This window comes from Strix uralensis, chromosome 3 (genome assembly GCF_047716275.1).
Source record: "Strix uralensis isolate ZFMK-TIS-50842 chromosome 3, bStrUra1, whole genome shotgun sequence".
NCBI classification, from domain to species: Eukaryota; Metazoa; Chordata; class Aves; order Strigiformes; family Strigidae; genus Strix; species Strix uralensis.
Genome location: NC_133974.1, coordinates 1,157,110 through 1,180,042, shown reverse-complemented (window position 1 = coordinate 1,180,042; position 22,933 = coordinate 1,157,110). Strand labels below are relative to the sequence as shown.

General features: G+C 52.3%; 1 protein-coding gene and 1 long non-coding RNA gene across 3 annotated transcripts in view; one reads left to right on the top strand and one right to left on the bottom strand.

Moving 5' to 3' along the window:
- OTOF (otoferlin) overlaps positions 1-1,262 on the top strand; it is a 111,258-nt gene extending 109,996 nt beyond the window's left edge. Inside the window, exon 46 of the mRNA XM_074861233.1 lies at positions 66-1,262. Within this exon, the coding sequence (XP_074717334.1) occupies positions 66-246 (181 nt within the window). The 3' untranslated portion in view covers positions 247-1,262. The remainder of the gene's footprint in view (positions 1-65) is intronic.
- LOC141940409 (uncharacterized) lies at positions 1,209-7,998 on the bottom strand. Of its 2 annotated transcripts, none has more exons than XR_012627979.1 (2): positions 7,862-7,998; positions 1,209-1,451 (listed from the first exon to the last, which is right to left on the bottom strand). It is a non-coding gene; the product is annotated as an uncharacterized LOC141940409 (long non-coding RNA). The 2 variants fall into 2 exon arrangements; XR_012627980.1 differs by lacking the exon at positions 7,862-7,998 and adding an exon at positions 3,272-3,510.
- Between the last annotated feature and the right edge of the window lie 14,935 nt (positions 7,999-22,933).

Here is a 22,933-nt window from a genome sequence, read left to right as displayed (position 1 = left end):
CTGCCCACCATCCAGCCCTTCTCTGTGGCCACGGCATTAACGATGGGTATTTGCTTCCCCTGCAGCCGCCCGGACACGTCCTTCATCTGGTTCCTGAACCCGCTCAAGTCCATCAAATACCTCATCTGCACGCGCTACAAGTGGCTCATCATCAAAATTGTGCTGGCCCTGTTGCTCATCGTCATGGTCGCTCTCTTCCTCTACAGCATGCCAGGCTACATGGTCAAGAAGCTGCTCGGAGCATGAAGCATGGGAGCCTCCCCCATGTCCCCAGCCCCGTGGCACAACCTTCTCCGGTCCCATGCCCTTCTCCTCCCCACAGCCTCTCAGCAGCTCTGGGGGAGATCTCCCTCCTGCTGCTGCTGCTTTTGGGGCTCCTCTTTTACATTCCTCCTCTGTGGGTCCCATTTGTGGCTTTAGTCCTAGAGAAATGGGGCTGGAGGATGATGTCAATCCCGAGGCTGTGCGTCCCTCGGCGGGGCTGGCAGAGGTGCCTGGTGGCTACTGCGGGGCAGCCAGGCTGGGGGTCTTGGAGCCTTTTTCCCCTGGGGCCCATGGCCAGTGCCCTGCTGGGGTCTTAGAGCTGCAGGGGAAGGGGAAGGGGAGCTGGGGCTGCACCACAGGAGCGCTCCCGAAAGGCTCCTTGGAGGGACAGTTGGCACCAAGGCTGAAGCAGGGACCTGGGATGGAGCAGTGGTGTGGGGCCGGGACACAGAGCAGCCCCGATGCCTGTCCCACCCCTGCCAGCACTGGCCCTGCTCTGCTCCTGGCTCTAGAGGTCACTGCCCACCCCAGCCCGGGGGACACCCAGCAGTGCAGCCCCGCAGCCGCCGAGGCCCTGCAGAAAGCCCTGGGGCTGTACTTGGGACAGAACCTGCCCATCCCTCCCCACGGCTCTGGCAGAGGCAGGGAACTGTCCAGCAGCTCCAACCTCTGCCCAAGGTCACCGACCCAGAGGTGGTGGTGGCTGGACAGCCCTGGGGGGGATCACAGGGAGCCGGGGGCTCTGGCACAGCGAGAGCTCCCTGGGGCCTTCTTCATTCTCCATTTCATTTTGTTTGGATTTCTGTGTATCGCAGCCAGAGTCTGTCCTGCCGTGTAGAGCAGGGAAGGCTTTTTCTCAGCTCTCTGCAACATTCAGCTGCTGAAAAGCCACCTTCCCCAGCTTCAGGTGTGCAAGACCCTCACTGAAGAACTGACATCTCGGGGATGTTTTAGGATACTACTGGTTTAGTCAGTCAATAAAAATTGTCTTTCACTTCTGAGTTCTCCACCGCAGTCTCGCATTAGTGGGGAGAGGGGAGCTCGTCGCCGGCTGCTCCTCCGGACGAGCCCTTTCCTCCTTCCTTCCACTTCCCCGGTGCAGCCTCTTCTCCTGCTGCCTCTCCCCAGGGCCCATGCCCTGGGTGTAGCCCAGTCCCCCAGCTGTGGTCCACCTTCCTCTTACCACCCTAGAAGAGAGAGGGGAGGTAAGCAGGGACCCCAGGGCTCCATTTGTCCCCCAGCAGGGACCCCTGGGGTGGGGAGGGGGGCCCCGGGGTCCAAAGGGGGTCTCTGGCCGCATGCAGGGGTTGGTTCTCTCCCGGCCAAGGACCATGGTCACAACACGACCCAGAGGCAAAGTGATGAAGAATGTGGGAGCTCAGACAGAGTTCCTGCACAAACAGGTGGCTGTGCAGGTCTCTGCTTGCCGAGAGTGCCTGAGCCTGGCACTTGAATCGGAAGGAGTCAGAGACACCGTCTGTGTGCGGTGTGATCAAGTAAACGATCTGCTCAGGCAGGTGATTGAATTGAGGGAGGAGGTAGAAAGGTTGAGAACACTCAAAGAGTGCAAAAATGAGATTGACTGGTGGAGCCACACTCTGAGTCAAAGACAACAGGTAGAGGCTCTACAAGAAATACATGACTCCCTCCCCTCCTCTCACCAGGCAGTAGGAGGGCATGTGGAAGGCAGGGGGGAATGGAGTCAGGTCCTTCCTCAGAAAGGCAAGCGAAAACCTCTACCCTCCTCACCTTCCCAGCTGTCATTATACAAGAGGTATGAGGTGTTGGAACTAGATGGCCAGCCAACTGAAGATGGAAACGAGGACCCACCTGGTGAGTCATCTACTGCTTGTCCCACAGCCCCAAGACTTACGACTTCTTCAAGTAAGAAGAAAAGGAGGGTAATTGTAGTGGGTGACTCTGTTCTGAGGGGTACAGAGGGGCCCATATGTCGACCAGACCCATACCATAGAGAGGTCTGCTGCCTCCCTGGGGCTCAGGTCAGAGATATTAAAAGGAAAATCACTAGTCTGGTGCGGCCCTCTGATTACTACCCCTTATTGGTTATCCAGGCAGGTAACAATGAGGTGGTAGAAAGAAGTCTTAAGTCACTCAAAAAGGACTTCAAAGCACTGGGGTTGGCTAATTGAAGGCTCGGGAGCTCAGGTCGTGTTTTCGTCAATCCCTCAAGTGGAAGGGAAAACCACTGATAGAGGGTGGAAAACATATCTGATTAACACGTGGCTCAGAGACTGGTCCCACCATCGGAATTTTGGGTTCTTTGACCATGGCGAGGTTTATAAGGCACCTGGTCTGCTGGCGACAAATGAGAAAGGTGGGATGCAGCTGTCTCTGAGGGGGAAAAGGATTCTGGGGCAGGAGTTAGCAGGGCTTATTGACAGGGCTTTAAACTAGATATGAGGGGGGACGGGGAGATAACTGGGCATGTTAGGAACAAGCTTAAGGGAAGCATGCCAAAGCTTGAAGGATGGTGCACTGGTGAGGGCTCTCCCTCTGCCACTTCATTTGAGAGAAGGAAAAGATGTTTAGGAACCGTGGAAGCACCTGAGAAGGGTCTGGTAGGGAATGGGGCCCGTGCTCACAAGAGGGTGTTGGATTCATTAGCTCATCTCAAGTGCATCTATACCAATGCACACACTGAGCAACAAACAGGGGGAGCTTGAAGCCATGATGCAGCATGAGAACTATGACATAGTAGCTATAACAGAAACGTGGTGGGATGCCTCACACGACTGGAGTGCAGCAATTGATGCCTACAAGCTCTTCAGGAGCGATAGACAGGGAAGGAGAGGTGGAGGAGTGGCCCTGTATATAAGAGAATGCTATGAGAGCTCAGAACTCAAGTATAGTGATAACAGGGTTGAGAGTGTTTGGATTAGGTTAAGGGCCAATAAAGCAGATCTTGCTGTGGGAGTCTGGTATAGACCTCCCAACCAAAGCAGTGAGGGGGATGAAGCTTTCTACAGACAGTTGGGAGAAATCTTACCGTCACTTGCTGTTGTTCTTGTGGGGGACTTTAACCTCCTGGGTATCTGCTGGGATCACAACACAGCACAGAAGGAACAACCCAGGAGGTTCCTGGAATGTGCGGAGGATAACTTCCTCACACAGCTGGTGAGTGAACCAACCAGGGAAGGTGCCCTCCTGGACCTGCTTCTTGTGAACAGGGAAGAGCTGGTGGGGGAGGTAAAGGTTGGAGGCTGTCTAGGGTGCAGTGATCATGAGATGATCGAATTTTTGATCCTTTGAGAAACAAAGAGAGGGGTTAGTAAAACTGCCACCTTAGACTTCCGGAGGGCTAACTTCGACCTGTTCAAGAGACTGATTAACAAAATCCCTTGGGAGGCTGCCTTGAAGGAAACGGGAGTCCAGGAAGGCTGGACATACTTCAAGAGAGAAGTCTTAAAGGCACAGGAGCGGGCTGTTCCCGTGTGCCGAAAAACAAGCACGAGGGGAAGGAGACTGGCCTGGCTAAACAGGGACCTTTGGCTGGATCTCAAGAACAAAAGGAGAATCTATCGCCTTTGGAAGAGGGGCCAGGTCTCTCATGAAGACTATAAAGTCATAGTGAGGTTATGCAGGGAGAACATTAGGAGAGCCAAAGCACAGCTAAAGCTCAACTTGACTACAGCTGTTAAGGATAACAAAAAATCTTTCTATAAATTCGTCAACAGCAAGAGGAGGATTTGAGAAAATCTCCCTCCCCTACTGGATGCAGAGGGAAACATGGTAACTAAGTATGAGGAAAAGGCTGAGGTGCTCAACACCTACTTTGCCTCAATCTTTAGGAGTGGAACTGGCTGTTCCCTGGACACCCAGCCTCATGAGATGGGAGATGGGGAGGGGAAGCAGACTGATGTCAGCACAGTTGAAGAGGAGGTGGTCAGAGACCTGCTACACCGCTTGGATGCACACAAGTCTGTGGGACCGGATGGGTTACACCCAAGGGTGCTGAGGGAGTTGGCAGATGTGCTCGCCAAGCCGCTGTCCATGATTTACCTGAAGTCATGGCTGACTGGGGAGGTCCCATTGGACTGGAGGGTGGCAAATGTGACACCCATCTACAAGAAAGGCAGGAAGGATGATCCAGGAAACTATAGACCTGTCAGTCTGACCTCGGTGCCAGGTAAGGTCATGGAGCAGGTAATCTCGGGTGCTATTAAAAGTCATATAATGGACAACCAGGGGATCAGACCCAGTCAGCATGGGTTTATGAAAGGCAAGTCCTGCCTGACAAACCTGATCTCCTTCTACGACTGGGCGACCCACTTATTGGATGAGGGAAAGGCTGTGGATGTTGTTTACCTTGACTTTAGTAAGGCCTTTCACACCGTTTCCCACAGCATTCTCCTGGCGAAACTGACTGCTTGCAGCTTGGATGGGCACACGCTTCGCTGGGTAAAAAAGTGGCTGGATGGCCGGGCCCAGAGAGTTGTGGTGAATGGAGTTAAATCCAGTTGGCAGCCGGTCACGAGTGGTGTCCCCCAGGGCTTGGTTTTGGGGCCACTCCTGTTTAACATCTTTATTGATGATCTAAATAAGGGGATCGAGTGCACCCTCAGTAAGTTTGCAGATGACACCAAGTTGGGTGGGAGTGTTGATCTGCTCAAGGGTAGGGGGGCTCTGCAGAGAGACCTGGACAGGCTGGAGTGATGGGCTGAGCCCAACGGGGGGAGTTTCACTAAGGCCAAATGCCAGGTGCTGCACTTCGGCCACAACAACCCCCAGCAGCGCTACAGGCTTGGGGAGGAGTGGCTGGAGAGCTGCCAGTCAGAGAGGGACCTGGGGGTGTTGACTGATAGCCGGCTGAACATGAGCCAGCAGTGTGCCCAGGTGGCCAAGAAGGCCAATGGCATCCTGGCTTGTATCAGCACTAGCGTGGCCAGCAGGGACAGGGAAAGGATCTTACCCCTGTACTCGGCACTGGTGAGGCTGCACCTCGATGAGTGAGTTCAGTTTTGGGCCCCTCACTCCAAAAAGGCCATTGAATGACTCGAGTGTGTCCAGAGAAGGGCAACGGAGCTGGTGCAGGGTCTGGAGCACAGGTCTGATGGGGAGCGGCTGAGGGAACTGGGGGGGTTTAGTCTGGAGAAGAGGAGGCTGAGGGGAGACCTCATCGCCCTCTACAGCTAACCTGAAAGGAGGGTGCAGAGAGCTGGGGATGAGTCTCTTTAACCAAGTAACAAGCGATAGGACAAGAGGTAATGGCCTCAAATTGCGACAGGAAAGGTTTAGACTGGATATTAGGAAGCATTTCTTTACAGAACGGGTTGTTAGGCGTTGGAATGGGCTGCCCAGGGAGGTGGTGGAGTCCCCATCCCTGGAGGTGTTTAAGAGTAAGGTTGACTTAGCGCTGAGGGATATGCTGTAGTTGGGAACTGTCAGTGTTAGGTCAATGGTTGGACTGGATGATCTTCAAGGTCTTTTCCAACCTAGCTGATTCTGTGATTCTGTGAAAGAAGAGGAAACAATACTGTCCACATGGAAAGCATTACTTAGGCGTAAAGGTGTTAAGACTCATGAACATGGGCTAAGGCGAATGCTCATTTGGAGTAAAACGCAAGGATTTGAAGCAACAGCTGCCACAGCTCTTAGTGTAGCAGCGTGGCAAGAAGTAGGGCAGAAGTTATGGGATGCAATTTCTAAAGGGACAAAAGAGGCATCAGAGTTAGCTACCACCTGGCGATTATTGAGTGAAGCCCTAAAAGAACGGAAAGCGGAGTGCGAGGAAAAAGAAAGGCAATTAAAAGTTATAAAAAATGAGGACAGCTGCCCGATGCAGCCCACTCAAATTAAAGACCGTTCCGCTCTGTCTTCCGTAGCGGGCAAAAAACCCTGTATAGGGTCCGTTAAACCTCGTTCACGGCCACCTCCTCTGCCTCCACCTAGTCAATATCAAACCCTAATCAGCAGTTACAGATGATGAAACAAGGCTCTGACTCTATAGAACCTACCGCACCCCCCACAGAGGAGGAGACAGAAACAGAATCAGCAGCGAATCCTTCTCAGATCCCTTTGCCTTTCCTGGGGGACAGTAGTGATGAGGAGGAGGAGGAGGAGGAGGAGGGAGGAGCGGGCGCAGTGAAAAATTCGATTGCAGCGTTACAGATTGGAGACCTTGACCGTGTTAGCAAATCCGCCCTCCCGTGGACTTTGCCTCCTGCTACTGTGACTGTTACACCTCGTCACCCTAGTCGGTTTTGGGCTCAAGTTAGAAGGCAAGCAGCCGAAGTAGGGAATTGGGATCTAGTTGAAAAACTTAATCTCCCCCACAACAGTTACTCCAACTCGGAGTCGTGTGACTCGATGGCATTCCCTGTATTCAAGGCTGCGCCGTGTTCAGGACAGAATGATGATCATAACCCAATCGCCTGGAAGGTCGTACAAGACCTACAAACAAAGGCTTCAAAATTTGGCATTAATTCTCCTGAAGTTACGCAGTTAATGCGGATAATAAATACCGACTTGTTATGTCCTTATGATATTACTCACCTTGCACAAGTGTCATTTCAGCCTATACAGCTTATGGTCTTTCAGGCTACCTGGAAGCAAATGGCTCGAACCGCTGCGCATTTTAATAGGGGATTGCCGCGTGGCGAGCCACGTCTTGGGTGTTGGTGAAGGCACTTTAGTAGGAGAGGGACCGTTCAGTAATCCTCAATTACAGGCGACGTGGCACCCTCTTATTTTAGGACAATCCCAGCAAATAGGAATTAACGCCTTAAAAAGAACCATGGAGTTAGCGGCCCCAAAGCAGGGATATGTTACTATCCAACAAGGGCCCAGAGAACCGTTTTTGCAGTTTGTTGAAAAAATTTCTGCCGCTTTAGAAAAACAAGTCGGTGATGAGGCATTACGACAAATATTGTGCAAGCAATTGGCAAAAGATATTGCTAATGAGGACTGTCAAAACAATATTGAAGCTTTCCCCGGAGATCCCTCTGTGCCTGATACGGTTGCTGCATGTTCTAAAGTTGGCACTGTAGAACATACGGTTGCCGCCCTTGCTACAGCACTAAAAGATAAGCCGCAAAGATGTTTTAGATGTAACCAGACAGGCCACGTTAAAGCCAGCTGCCCTCTTAATAAGTCCTCAAAAAGCGCAGCAAACAGCTCTGCAGGAATAACCTGCCACCGTTGTGGGAAACTCGGTCATTTTGCTAAACAGCATCGGTCTAAATTTCATGCCAGTGGACAGCCTCTCCAGGGAAACGGGAGAAAGAGCGCGAGAGGGCGCGCAACGATACGAAATCCCTCCCGCACGTCAGAGGCTTGCCACCTCTCTGTGAGCGGCTCACGGCCGAAACTGCCGGGCCAGCAGGACTGGATGTATCTGCTGCCGACACAGTAACTCTCTCAGCAAAGGACATTGTTAAAGTACCTCTAGATGCAAAAGGACCTATAGGGCGAGGGTTGAGTGCTTTGCTAATCGGGAGATCTGGCGGTACCTTAAGTGGATTGATTGTGCATGTGGTAATTATTGATGCTGATTATACTGGACAGATTTGTGCTATGGTCTCTACCCCTTACCCACCCGTAACCATTCCACGAGGGAGTCGCACTGCTTGACTTATACCTTTTCTGAGTTGTGTTCCAAAAGCAGAACAATGCCTCCGAGGAGATGGCAGCTTCGGATAACAGGATCACCGACGGCATTTTGGTGGCAACCTCTGTCACCTCACAGACCGCGCATGAAGTGTACCATCTTCAGTCGAGACCAGCATCCTCCTACACTCGAGACAACCGGACTGCTGGACCCGGGTGCAGACGTAACTATTGTGTGTCGTAACGTGTGGCCACCTACCTGGCCTACTACTGTTACAGAGACCGGGGTCGTTGGATTGGGAGGTTTCTGTCCTTCCTGTTATGGTCATGAATCCTGAAGGACAAAGAGCCGCTGTTCGACCCTATGTTACCGTGGCTCCTTTAAATTTGTGGGGACGTGATTGTTTGTCTCAACGGGACATTAAAATTACCACGGATTTTTAACAGGGGCCACTCTGCTGCAGGGTGTAAACCAACCCACACTTGCATTAACTTGGTTAACAAATAACCCCGTGTGGGTGGATCAGTGGCCCCTGCCAATAGAGAAATTAAAGGCCCTGCAGGAATTAGCAATGGAACAGCTAGCTGCTGGACATATTGAGCCCTCTCACAGCCCATGGAATACTCCAGTGTTTGTAAGTAAAAAGAAGTCAGGAAAATGGCGATTTTTGCATGACCTACGGCAAATTAATGCTGTTATGACCACAATGGGGGCCCTACAACCGGGCCTACCTTCACCTACCATGATTCCTATGGCTTGGGAAATCATTGCAATGGATTTAAAGGACTGCTTCTTTACTATCCCACTGGCCTCCCAAGATAAAGAAAAATTTGCATTTTCTGTGCCTTCTGTAAATCACGCAGAGCCTTCAAAAAGGTACCGTTGGAAAGTTTTGCCACAAGGCGTGAAAAATTCGCCAACAATTTGTCAGTGGTTTGTAGCCCAGGCTTTGTCACCTGTGAGAGAAAAGTTCCCTACTGGCTATTGCTACCATTATATGGATGACATCCTGTTAGCAGCAACAGCAAGGAGCAGCTGAACAGCATGGAGCACTTAGCCAGAGAGTCGTTGCAGCACTATGGATTGGTTATTGCTCCTGAGAAAGTACAGAAGGTAGAACCATGGAAATATCTGGGAATGACAGTTACAAGCAAGCAGGTCACTGTGCCCCAACCTGTGAAATTCGACCTTGAAATCAAAACTCTCAATGATGTACAGAAACTGGTGGGATCCTTAAATTGGATAAGGCCCTATCTTGGACTTACCAATTCTCAATTACAACCATTACTGGAGCTACTAAACCATTCTAATGATCCAGCAGAACCTAGAATACTAAACAAGGAAGTTTTAGGTGTAATTCATGTGGTAGAACAATCTGTACACGAGAAATTTGTCTCTCGAATAGATCTGTCTCAGGTAGTACAATTCTTTGCACTAATCGACAAAACTGTACCATTTGGTGCTCTAGTGCAACGGAACCCGCAATGGGATGACCCATTACATATTCTAGAATGGATGTTTCTGTCATTCCAGCCATGGAAAACTGCTCCCGGACTGTTTGAGCTTATTGCTGACATAATCATAAAAGCAAGAAAAAGATGTTTAGAACTGACAGGGCGTGACCCAGCTACAATTGTTTTCCCTGTGCAAAATGGGTATTTTGAATGGTGCCCAGCGAATAACTACGAGCTGCAGGCAGCCATGGCAGGTTTTCAAGGACAGATATCATATCGCCTGCCATCACAGCCACTGCTGAAGTTTGCTCGAGAGGTACCATTTGGTCAGAAAACTTTGAGCCAATCAGAATCAGTAAAAGGCCTCACTGTTTTTACAGATGGCTCAGGAAAGAGGTAAAGCAGCAGTAGTATGGGATGAAAACAATCATTGGGAAAACAGAGTAGTACATCAAAAAGGTTCCCCACAGGCAGTGGAGCTGCGTGCCATGGCTGTTGCCTTCTCTGTATTTACTTCCCCTGTGAATATCGTGACCGATTCAGCATATGTAGCCAACCTGGTTACTCGATCGGATAAAGAAGTGCTGACTATGCCAGACACTCAATCACTATTTGATGTGCTTTTGGAACTCTGGAAGAGTATCCAACAACGAAAAGAACCTTATTTTGTCATGCACATCTGTAGTCATACTACTTTACCAGGGTTTGATACAGAAGGCAACGCTAGAGCGGATGCTCTTGTTTCAGCTATGGCCCTGGGTCCTGTTCCTAACATGAAGCAACAAGCTGTATTATCGCATCAATTTTTTCATCAAGGTTTTCGAGCTTTACGGCAGCAGCTCGGTCTATCTCATACTGAAGCTCGCTCTATAGCAGCTGCCTGTCCTGATTGTCAAGGAACTCACACTCCAGTGTATTTTGGTACCAGCCCCGGAGGTGTACAGGCTCTACAAATCTGGCAGACTGATGTTACTCATATCGATGGATTTGGCCAGCAGAAATCTGTTCATGTTTCTATTGATACTTATTCTCATGCCTTAGTAGCAACTGCACATAACAGAGAGACAGGAAAAGATGTAATTCGACATTTGCAGAAAGCCTTTTCTATGCTCAGGGTACCGGGCCAAATCAAATCAGATAATGGCCCTGCATATCTTTCAAAGAAAGTTCAAACATTTTTTGCTGTGTGGGTGTTACTCCTGTTACAGGCATTCCCCATTCCCCGACAGGACAAGCAATTGTTGGACGTGCCCATGGCACGTTGAAGCGACAACTTCAAAAACAAAAAGGGGGAATGATTGGGGAACCACCCCAGGCACGCTTAGATAAAGCAGTTTATGTTCTTAACTTTCTCCATTATGGGGATAATTCTTCTCTACCTCCTCTTTTCCAACATTTTTTCTCTCTTTTTTCAAAACAGAATTTGCGAAAGGACATCAAAGTACATGTTCAAGATTTGGTTACTGGCCAGTGGAGTGGACCATGTGAATTATTAACCTGGGGCAGGGGCTACGCTTGTGTCTCTACAGATGCCGGCCCTCGCTGGGTTCCTGCTTGGTGTGTTCGGCCTGTGCTGGAACCTACCTCCGGGTGATGGTGTATATAGTCTGCTTGTACAAATTACGCAAGAGCCTTGTGAAGAATATGGTGGTGATTCGTGTTAAAATATGATGACTTTGTTAAAAAGTTTGCCATGTACACAAGTTAAAGGAGATTTGTCATAGTTTTATTGTTAAAAGGAGTTTGGAGTTTTTTCCCTCAGTGACAGATGCTAAGCAGGTGGAAAATTACCGGCAGGACCCCTGCCAGAAGTCCCCAGCAACACCGGATTGCGCAGATGAAATATGATTGGAGGAATCCCTGCCAGGAGCCCCAGCAACACCAGAAAGCCCGGGAAAGTTTGAGGGACCCTGCTGCGCATGTGATGGAGGGACTATAAAAGAGAGTGACGTAGCACCACCCGGTGCTCGTCGGTGCGGAGTGGGAAGCCCCCCCTGCCCCCCGGCGTGCCTAGGTTTTTTTTGCTTGTTCTTATTGTAAATAAATTTATAAAAGATATTTTCGCCTCTGCCTCGGCATTTATAACAATTTGGTGACCCCGACGTGATACTTCGGGACCCGTGGCGTGCTGGTTTTCAGGGGAGGCGCCCCACCTTTTAGGTGGCCCCTGGACTCCGGTACTTCCTCGGACCGACAGTATCACGAACGTAAGGCAACAAGAACAAGCAAAAGAAAATCGGGATTCCCAGACGACGCTCCCCGGAGATTCCCCGCGAAGGATCCAGGCAAAGACCTCGGACTGTGAGTGACGCCTGGTGCGGGAGGGTTTTCTGCCTGAGTGAGTGCGGTGTGACTGAGACGTGACAGTGTCACGAAGCGAGTGTGGAGCCCTTCTAGCCGCGTTTCCAGAGTCTCGCGAGAGGCCTGGCCGGCGAAGGGGCGAAGCGAAAGAAAAAAAAAGATTTGAAAGGACTCAGGCAAGGATTTTCAGGATAGGCATTATCCTAGGGTTGATACGGGATTAGTTTTATCCCAGGGTTGCCGGCAAGAGATTCGAGATAGGTTTTATCCCAGGGTTAATATGGGCCAGAAAGGGAGTAAATCCCGCGGCTCGGGGAACCCACGGAGAGGTTCCCAGAGAGGGAGCGATTTGCCCGATATTTCTCAGGACAGTCCCCTGGGTTATATGCTAAAAAATTGGAATAATTGGCCTGAAACAAAAGGAAAAAGCAAAGAAAAAATGATTCAGTATTGCATGGTTGAGTGGACTAAAGAACCTATTAAATCTGATCATTTATTTTGGCCAAAATTTGGAACTACTGATGATTGGACATGTCAGGCGTTAAATTCATATCTAAGTAATAAAAACCCCTATAATCAAGAAGAATGTAACTATGCTCAGGTGTGGAGAGGTTCCCGAATAACATCAAAAATCCTATTACTAAAGAATAAAAACACTAATAAGAAAACTTTCAAAGAAAAAGAATGGGAACCTTTAGAAAATCTTCCTCCTCCTCATGAGGGAAGCTCAGAGGATGAGGAACCAAAGCCTACCGCTCCTTCCCCTCCATCAACTAGCAGAACCAGCAACCAAGAAAAACAGAAACAAGCAACAAATAGTGGGGCAGAGGTTTGGGAAGGCGTTGGCGGCGGCGGGCGGCCCCTAGGACCGCGGCACGACCCCGCACCAGGACCCGCCCCCCCCCCGCGGCACCGCAGGGAGGGGGCCCGACGGCGGCTGCACCCCCGCGGGGGCTGCGCCGAGCGCTGCGGTCTGAGCGCGGTGCTGGAGGAGCCCGGCCGGGGAATAAAGCAGAGAGCGAACAACAGATTTTACAAATATGTTCGGGGGTAGACCCGACCTCCCCGGTGGGAGAGGCTTTGCTGAAAACTCAGTTCGTGGCCAAATCGTGGGGTGATACCAGAGAGAAATTAAAAAAGTTAGATGACTGGCAAGATCGGGGTCTGCAGGAGCTGTTGAGAAGCACAGAAGGTGTATGTTAGAAGGGACGAAGAAAAGCAGAGAGTGGAGGCAAAAATATTTGTTGCAGCAGTCAGAGAAACTCAGCGGAGAGAGGAGAAGCCTCCGAGATCTCGCTCTAATGAATCACCTGGAGCTTCAGGTGGTGAAAAGAGAGGGGCAGTAATTAGGGAAAACACATTAGCCTGCTATTATTGTGGAAAGAAGGGACATTTACAGCGGAATTGTAGAAAGCGAGAGCGGGATGAAAGGATGTTTAAAGAAGAATAGGGGTGTCAGGGGCTCTATTTCCTGGGGACAAAGACATCAGAGGAGCCCTTGATGAAATTAGGTCCCCAGGGAGAGGAGTTTGAGTTTTTAGTAGATGTGGGTGCCGAAAAATCAACTGTGGAAAACATTCTGAGGGGATGTAAAGTGAAAAAAAAAAGAAACTGCTCTAGTAATAGGAGCTAAAGGGGAACCATTTAAAGTACCAATGGTCAGGGATGTAGAAATAGAATCCCAACACCGTATCGTTACAGGGGATTTATTGTTGCTACCAGAGGCTGAAAATAACCTTCTGGGAAGAAATTTAATTACGGAGTTAAAATTAAAAATAATAGTACAAGAAAAAGAACTAAAAATTTACACATTAACGGAAAAAGACAAACAACAAATAGATCCGAAGGTCTGGTATACAAAAGGAGAGACTGGAAAATTTGAAATACAGCCTATTAAAATTAATTTAATTGATCCGGAGACACCAATTCGGATAAAACAATACCCCATTCCCCTAAAGGGTCGAGAGGGGTTGAAACCACTAAGTAAAGGCACATTGGAACCTCGCATGTCTCCACATAATGCACCTATTTTACCAGTTTTAAAATCAGACGGATCTTCCAGATTGGTGCAAGATTTAAGGGCTGTGAATCAGCGAACTGTGGCTCGTTTCCCTGTGGTAGCAAGCCCCTATATGCTACTTAACCAACTATCCCCTGACTACATTTGGTAAAGTAATGATTAAAACCTGGAAGGAGGAAAGCTTATCTCCTAGATAGGAAGGACCATTCCTGGTATTGACTACGGAGACAGCTGTAAGAACTGCTGAAAGAGGATGGACTCATATTTCCAGGGTGAAAGGACCAGTCACAGGTGAATCAGATTGGAAGATCTAGTCAGCACCTGGAGATTTGAAGCTTCAAATACAACAAAGCTAAAATAGAACTGGACTTACCGAAACAGACAGTGACATCAACAGTAGTAAAGATCTTGAATCATCCACATGAACCCTGTGTGTATGTATATATGTTAAAAAGTTGTAACATTCACAGGTTTTTTTCGGTTTTAGACTGTTTTGCATGAAAACATAAGTCAGTTTGTATAGTTGGACAAAGAAACTGAAAGAAAAGGGAAGTAAGAGAGTGAGGGAAAAGCTGAGAGTAAGTCCAAGTGAGGGCAAGACCGGATTGGCCTCCATTTTTGCTGTTAAGAAGACACAAACCCGACCGTTGGCAGCAACCCAATGGGTCCGGGGATAAACAGAAAAATGTGCCATACCGGACCTCACGATGGCGACTGGCTTTTCCCCCTCATTTTGTGTGTTGGCCTCGTGATGGCTAAAAAGGGTCAAAACACTACCAGCTTATCTGACCCCTTTGAAGAGAATGAGTTTGTTCTGTCAGCAAAAACTATAAGTAAAACTTTCAATTTAAGTCATTGCTGGGTTTGTGGGGGACCTTTGGGATTGTCAAGTTGGCCGTGGGTTTCTGTGCCGCTTTCCCCATCACAAATTGTAAGTAACTATAGTGATGTTAATAATACTACCTGGGAAGATAGTGAAAAATGGCCAGTTCAATTTCCTAACAAGGGTAAATTTTGTCTGAACCGAACTCAGAAAGGAGGAGTTGATGTGGGAGAGAGTAAGTGTCAATGGACACTTACACATAAATTAATTAACAAGATAGAGGTATCTATATATGGTTGTGGCTTAATGAACAAGGACGCAGCAAAGGATTCAAGGGGTTCTGGTCAGACAAAAATGAAATCGAATATGCCAAACTACGAGGAAACAGTTTTTATAATCGAACTTGCGAATGGAAAAATGACACTGGGTCCTGGTATTGTACTATACGGATAAATAACAATTTAAACGAAGTTTTCAGCCCTTTGGGTGACAAAAATACGACTTATTTTCAAACCCCAAGGACTGCAGAGGGACCATTTGCCAAAGGTACGAAGGCTAAAAAAGGCCACTATTGGATATGCGGACATACTGCCTACAAACAATTACCGACAAACTGGTCAGGAATTTGTTATATAGGGATTATCCAACCTCTATTTTTCCTTCTTCCAGAGGCGGATGGCCCCCAATTAGGAATAAAATTATATGAAAAATTAGGAAATAAGAGTATTACCCGTCGTAAGCGATCCATTGATTTCAAAATAGGCGGAACACAAAAGTGGGGGGAAAATGAGTGGCCTCCTGAGAGAATAATTAAATACTATGGACCTGCCACCTGGAACCCTAATGAACCAATATCAGGGGCAAGAGAACCAATTTATAATTTGAATCGTATAATTAGACTGCAAGCAGTTTTAGAAATCATTACGAATAAAACTGCTAATGCTATAGATCTTTTAGCTCAACAGGCTCAGCAGATGCGCACTGTGATCCTCCAACATCGCATGGTCCTGGACTACCTGCTTGCTGAAGAGGGAGGGGTATGTGGAAAATTAAACGTCTCCAATTGTTGCCTAGAAATAGATGATGTAGGAGAAGTGGTCCTTCAATTGACCACAGATATCAGAAAACTGGCTCATGTCCCTGTCCAAACATGGAGTGGCTGGAATGGCGATCTATGGTCCTGGTTACCTGGAGCCCCGTGGGTAAAACAGCTTTTATTTTACCTGTTGTGTGCATTTGCTGCCCTAAGGTTTATACCATGTATGATTCCATGTTTTATTAGATTGATTCATTCAGTTGTTCAAGGGATGCAAATCTCTGCAATACCAATAGATCCTGAATTAGCCAAAGGAGGAAAGATACACCCACTAATGATAGTTAAAATAAAGAAAACAGAATACCCAAATCCCATACAACAAACCCGAGCACGTTTTGAAACCCAAACACGAATCAATTTAATAAAACAAAAGGCGAGGGATTGTGAAGAATATGGTGGTGATTCATGTGAAAATATGATGACTTTGTTAAAGAGTTTACCATGTACACAAGTTAAAGGAGATTTGTCATAGTTTTATTGTTAAAAGGAGTTTGGAGTTTTTTTTCCTCAGTGACAGATGCTAAGCAGGTGGAAAATTACCGGCGGGACCCCTGTCAGAAGGCCCCAGCAACACCGGATTGCGCAGGTGAAATATGATTGGAGGAATCCCTGCCAGGAGCCCCAGCAACACCAGAAAGCCCGGGAAAGTCTGAGGGACGCTGCTGCGCATGTGAAGATGGGACTACAAAAGGGAGTGACGCAGCACCACCTGGTGCTCGTCGGTGCGGAGCAGGAAGCCGCCCCTGCCGCCCGGCGTACCGAGCTCGTTCTTATTGCAATAAATTTATAAAAGTTATTTTATGGCTCTGCCTCTGCATTTATAACATTGTGGTTGTGCTGTGAATGTTGCCTTGCCTTAACAGTCTGTGCAAAGGGCCCTGCCAAAGACTGTTCACGCAGTACTTTCAGCACAAATACAAAAAGGGGGAATTGTCGGGGAAGGCAGCTGGTCTGCCGACAAGCTGATTGGAGAAGAGCTCGACCTTGACAAGATTCTGGTGTGCCCTTGAGAAAACCAGACAGACAGAGGAAAGAATGCCAACAAGTCTGAGGAAGTAAGGGGAACACCTGTGTTAGCAACTCACCACCAACCACATTTGTGAAAAACAGCTGTGTAGCCAATAAGCTTTTGCCATGGTAGCACAGACATATTCTAAAAAAGCAGATAATGAAGGCTGTGGGGGTTCTTCGCCTTGCATGCTGACTTAAAGCAAGTTGGTCTCCTGTCATTTTTTGTCTGTCTGTATGACGACAGATGATGACCCGGAGAATGACCCTGAAACTGAAGCAAGAATTGGAACAGAGTGATGAGAATCAGCTAAAGATGGGGAATATAATGGACTTTTGAAATTGATGAAGAATTAAGAGCTAAGGGTTCATAGGAAAACCCCAAAGACTTTTGTATTGCACAATGATATGTACAATCATATATAGAGGTGTTTTTGTTAGCTGCTGCCACTCACTTTGGTGATGGCCCAACTCTGAGCTGTTAACACAGACAGCCTAGAGATACCCCCAGTCTGGCAAAGTCCTTTAACAGGGGGCAGGACGTGGAAATAGGATCAGACGGTCACTACTCCTAGAAAATAATCAATGTGCCTTTTGCGGGGAGCAAGGACACTGGGAAAATGAGGGGCTGAAAAAGAGCCTGGGAAATACCTCCTGAAGCTGCCTTGCTGATGATGGCACTGAATCTAAGTCCAACAGCCCTGGGTGTGTTTAAGGGCCGTTTGGATGAGCTGTTGGGGGATGTGGTGTAGGGGAGAACTTTGTAGAGTCGGGCTGAGGGTTGGACTCGATGATCCCGAGGGTCTTTTCCAGCCTGAATGATTCTGGGATTTGGAAGTGGCACTGGCTTGGGGGTGGGGGCATCAACCCCGGTACCATTTTGGGGAAGGGGAGATCACCTGTGACCTGACATGGGGTTTGGGGAGAAGGTGAGGGACTTCGTGCTGGTTTGGGGCAGGGAGGGGCCTGGACCTGGCTCCGATCTGGGAGGGGCGGGGGGGGGGGGGGGGGGGGCGCGGCTGGGGGTGCAGGCCGAAGCAAGCAGGGCACTGAGGACAAGTCCCGTTTCTCACCGGGGCTTGGCATCGAGGAGGGCGGCGACGCGCTCCTCGGCACCGGGGTCGGGATCGGGATGCGGGTCGTGGGGGCTGAGGGCAGGGGCCGGACCCCGCCAACCCGCCTCGGCGCCGGCTCCCAGCCTCATGCGGCCCCTCAGCTCCAGCGCATGCGCGGCGCGGCCGGAGCGTCCCCGGCTTCGCCTGGCAACGCCGGCACCGCGCATGCGCCGAGGCTCGCGGCGCCCGGCACCCGGCCCCAGCACGACCGCGCGTGCGCTGCCCGTCCCCGCCCCGCAGCGGCCGGTTCCGCGCACGCGCCGGGCGGCAGCGGCCGTGAGGGGAAGGCGCGAGCGCGGGGCTCGGGGCCGAGCTGTGGGCGGGAACAACGGCCGCGGGGTCCCGTGTCCTCTGCGCCGCTGGGCCGGGCTGCGCCTCCTCCTTGTGCTCCTTTTGCACACTGACAGCAGAGATCAGGACTTTTCCAAACTTGCCTCTTAGATCTTGATTACTTAAGTGATTAACATACAATTAGAACACGGCTTCCCTAATCCTTCTGCTGCTCGTCATGCTGTGCGGTGTCATGCCGTGCCACGCCGTGCCGTGCCATGCCGTGCTGTGCTGTTGGGCCACGCCGTGCTGCGGGGGGGGCTCAGCTGCTCTCCTGAAAGGCTCCTTGCAGGGACAAGGCTGTAGCAGGGACCTGGGGTGCAGCAGCCGGGGACACGCCAGCCCCAGCGGTGTGGGGCCGGGGCACAGAGCAGCCCTGATGCCTGTCCCCTCCCCGCCACCAGGACTTTCCCTGACACCCTCGGAGGTCGCAGCCTCCCCCTGGATTCAATTCCCCGCTGAGGGACGCGCAGTCTCGGGACCGGCGCCGGCCTCCAGCCCCGTGGCTCTGGCCCCGCAGCCACGAGCGGCACCCGCAGCGGGGGGGGCACGGGAGGAGGCGCAGCCCGGCCCAGCGGCGCAGAGGACACGGGACCCCGCGGCCGTTGTTCCCGCCCACAGCTCGGCCCCGAGCCCCGCGCTCGCGCCTTCCCCTCACGGCCGCTGCCGCCGTGCTGTGCCGCTGCCTCGCCTGAATTGCCCCAAAAGCCGCTGAATTTCCCTCCGGCGGAGCCTGTGTGGCGAGCTGGGCTGACCTCCTGCCCATCCTTCCCCGCGGGTTTCCCTGCAGCCGCACAGACACCCCGCCGGGGTGACCCGGGGCCCCCATGGCACTGACACAGCCTGACGCCTTCTTCGGGGCAGGACGGAGAGTCTCAGGCCGCTCGGGGGTGCTGGGCTCAGGCTTTTCCCTCCTCCTCGTCACACAGGCTCAGCTGGCAGACACCTGATGTGACAGGGACAACTCCCGGACTTCTCTCACGGAGAGTGTCAAGGGAGCTCCTCCCGGAGGGCCTCTCTGTCCCTGTGGCAAATTCTCCTGGAGGAAATCGAATGAATATCTACGATGCGTGTGTCTGTAAAGCGATGTCCCTTACTCCTTCTTGGGAGCCCGTATGGTGGAGAATCCCCAGGGCCACCCCAGCGCTGCTGATAAAGAATATCTGCTTGACAGGGAAGAACTTGACTGTTGAGTGAATTTCTTTGTTTCAGGTGAAAAGAGCCAATGAGCTGAGCTGTCCAGTCACCCTGTTACTGCAGTTGGTGCCCCGCAGCCCCCGGGCTCTGGAGGGGGGCAGGAGGCAGGAGGCAGGGTGCAGGCGGGCACAGTCCCTGCTGCCTGCTCTGGCAGGAGCAGCTCTGGGCCAAGCAAACGTCCCCGTCGTGGCGCTTACGGACGCGTGGCCGGACAGAGGGGACAAAGCCCGGTGGAAGCTGGGACCAGGACCTGGGGAAGACCCGGCAGAGGAGGGGGGGGTCAGCAAGGGACCCAAAGGGGAGGTTTGGCAAAGGGACGGGGGAGAAGGCGCATCAAGGGCTGGGTGGAAGAACCACGGCACCAGGGATGGAGAAAAGATACTTTAATTTTTTTTAATTTCAGGGGGAGTGTCCTGGTTTAACCAGGGTAGGGTTAAGTTTCCCCAGCAGTGGGGGGGGAGCTCTAGCCGGGTTATTCAGATACCATGCGGAAGTCGTGGTCACATCCTGGCAGGTCACATTTTCCTGGCGCGGGAGCGGGTGCACTCGTGCTTTTGTACATCGTGCTTCCCACTGCTGTATTTGGTAGCTATTTTGCTCTGTTCATTGCTATCACTATTACTGTTATTGTTATTGTTGTTGTTTGTTGTGTTGCTGTTGCACTGTTGTATTAACCCCGTCCTTATTTCAGTCTTGGGGCTTTGTATTTCACTCCCTTTGTGGGGGAGGGGTAGCGGCCGCGTGGTCTCAGACCCCGGCAGGGGCTAAACCACCACATGGAGTCAGCACAGGGACTTTCCCAGCCCTCACCCCGAACTACTGTCTCCGGGGTGCCCGTTGGAATCAGCGTTGGTGTTGCCTCGGGGGCTTGCGGAAGCACCTGCAGCAGGACTGGCAGCACCGTTGCCACCAGGCCTTGGTACCCCTGCAGAGCTGGGCACAGCCCTCCCACGCCCGGCCACGCGTCCTGCCCGCGGGCACCCGCTGCTGGGGACTGGGCTCCGCTGGGCTGCTCCTGCCCGGAGCCGCCGCGATGGTGCTGCCCAGGCTCACGGGGCTGCTGCTGCCCGACTTCACGGGGCTGCTCCTGTCCATCTCCAAGGATTCCATGGTTGGAATCCTTGTCTCCTTGTCGCCATCCTCAGCCCTGTCGGTGTCCATGTGCGGCACCGGCAGCTCCGCTCCATTGCTCTGCAGCCATATTTCGATCCGCAGCATCCGCACGCGGGCGCGGGGACTGCCGGAGGCCGGCTCCACATCCCTGGGTGTCTGCACACTGTCCCCCTCATCCCCAGGGACCTGCTCTTGCCTGGTCCCTGCTGACTGCTCCAGTGGGGGGTCCTGGCCCAGGGCTGATCCCAGGTTCTCCACCAGCCCCTGATCATCCTCGGGGGACTGGGCGGGTCCCCAGCGCTTTTGCGTCGCCAGCTCCGCCATGGCACCTGGGCAGGGCTCCGGGAAGGAGCAGAGGGTGTCCACAGAACTGGAGCTGCTCGTCGAGAGGGAGCTCATGGACGGTGTCTGGGGTCGCGGGCACAGGCGCTCCGTGCTCGGTGCCTTCGCGCTGTCACTGCAGAGGAGGAGAGGGAGGTGAACCTGCTGCACCCCGGCCCCTCCGGCGGGACGGGCAGGGCTGCCCGGCATGGGCAGGGCGCGGGCTGAGGGTCTGGGGCAGGATGTGGGGGTCTCCCCCAGCACTCACCATGTCTCCAGGGTCGCTTCACTCTTCTCCGTCTTGGCTTTCGCTGCCCTCCATTGTTTTGCCTTCTGCCTCAAGCTCTGCAGGACACCAAGAGCTGGGTGAGACGGGAGCAGCTCCCGGGCCCACACCACAGCCTCCCACAGCCTCCCACCTCACCCCACCCCCACAACCCCGCCACCCCACGCCATCTCACCCCCCGGTGCAGCGCGGTGCACCCGTCACCTACCCAGAGCCACTTGGCCGTCAACACGGCGCTGAACACGAAGGGCGGCAGGATGAACATCAGGAACACAGGCATCAAGGTTGACCTGTTGCCAGGCTCCATGGTTGTGGGCCCAGTGCAGCTGCGGCCTTTTTTATTGGGGCAGGCGGGCGGAGCCCCCTTTGTGACCTCACAGGGTGGCTGGAGCCCCCTTTGTGACCTCACAGGGTGGGCAGAGCCCCCTTTGTGACCTCGCAGGGTGGGCAGAGTCCCCTTTGTGACCTCAGAGGCTGGCTGGAGCCCCCTTTGTGACACCCGGCAGCCCCCCCTCTCATGGCCTTCCCCTGGCGAGGGGCTCAGGAGGGGCTGGGGTGTCCCCCTGGAAATCACGGGCCCCTGTGTCGGCACGGCACGGCACGGCACGGCACGCTTGGAGGCTCAGAGCCAAACCGGCCGACGTAGCCGAGAGACCCCGTAGCTGACGGCAGGCCCCGGCAGGTTGGGACGTGGCGCTTTCTGCCTGCGTGTGACGCCCGAGATCCACGTAGGAACCTTCACGGGACCATCTTTGTGTCCCATCCCAATGGGGGGGTAGCGAGTAGCGGGGCGTTGCCCGCCGATCCCTCTGTGTTTCCCTAATTCCCATTTACTGATCAGCACTGGCTCAAGGAACGGCCGGCTCAGCTCTGGCTGAGGGACCTCTGACTCTTGTGCCACAGCGACGGCGGCTCTTCTTCTGCCTGAAAAGAAGGTCTGGGTTTTGACTATTGAGAGCTTGGATTTGTGAGCCCAAAGTCTCAAGAAAAGGGGGGAGCTGATGCCTGCCCGCTGCTGGCTGCCAGCAGTGGGTGCTCATTGCTGTGAGGGGCCTCGGACAGGATTGTGCCCAAGGACATCATTTCTGCAGCTCCGACGGGTCCATCCCGGGGAGGGCAGAGAAACCAGCAGACACCTGTGGAAGCCCCTCAGGGACTCTCCCCCAAACAATGTACCGACATAGGCAGTAGAGTCTCTGCAAATAGGTGTGTACTTCTCGGAAATGACAGGAATATTCGTTTCTTTGGTGTTATATAAGAAGTGTGCCCTTGTCTTCGGGCGCGGCCGTTGGGCGGAATGATCCCCCGCACACCCAGCGCTGCAGCACAGACTGCCTGCCTTCTAGAACTTCCAACTAAGCCTTCGAGGGTTCTTCTGAGACCGAATTTACAGTAAGAGCGAGTGCGCCCAGCGCTGCGGTAAAGAACGCCTGCTTTCTAAAACTCCCAAATGAGTCTCAGAGAGTTTCTTTGAGCGGCTTTTCGGTACTGGGGGGCTGTTCCAAGGCAGCCCCTGGTCGCGGCCTGGCTGGGCCTTGCCCACAGGCACCTCAGGCTTTGGGGCTTTCCTTCACGTCCCCCATTTTAATCCGTCTCTATTTGCTTTTATTTCTCCTGTTTGCCCTCCCAATTCTCCCCGCATCCCACTGGGGGGGTGGTGACGGCTGTGGGGTGGCTCAGCGGTGGCTGGGGTCAAGCAGCCAGGACCTGGGGCTGGCAGGCAGTGACCTGGGTTGGGTTTGGGCAGGAGCTGGCCTCAGCACTGAGGGGATCCCCTGCAATTTCAAAAGCTCTGGCCAGTGCTGCTGTTGGCTGGAGGGCCAGGTATGTGGGGTCCTCCTCCTCCTCCTCCTCCTCCTGCTCCTTCTCCCCTCCAAAGCACCCCCAGGCTCCCCTGTCCTGCTGACCTTGGGCTTCCATCAGCTGCCACCCGTCATTTTGAGGGGGACATCCCAGCCCCCCTGAGTCCCTCACATTGCCTGGACTGGCTGGGGAAGGGTGTGGCAGGGGGGGCTGCCGGGTGTCACAGAGGGGGGCT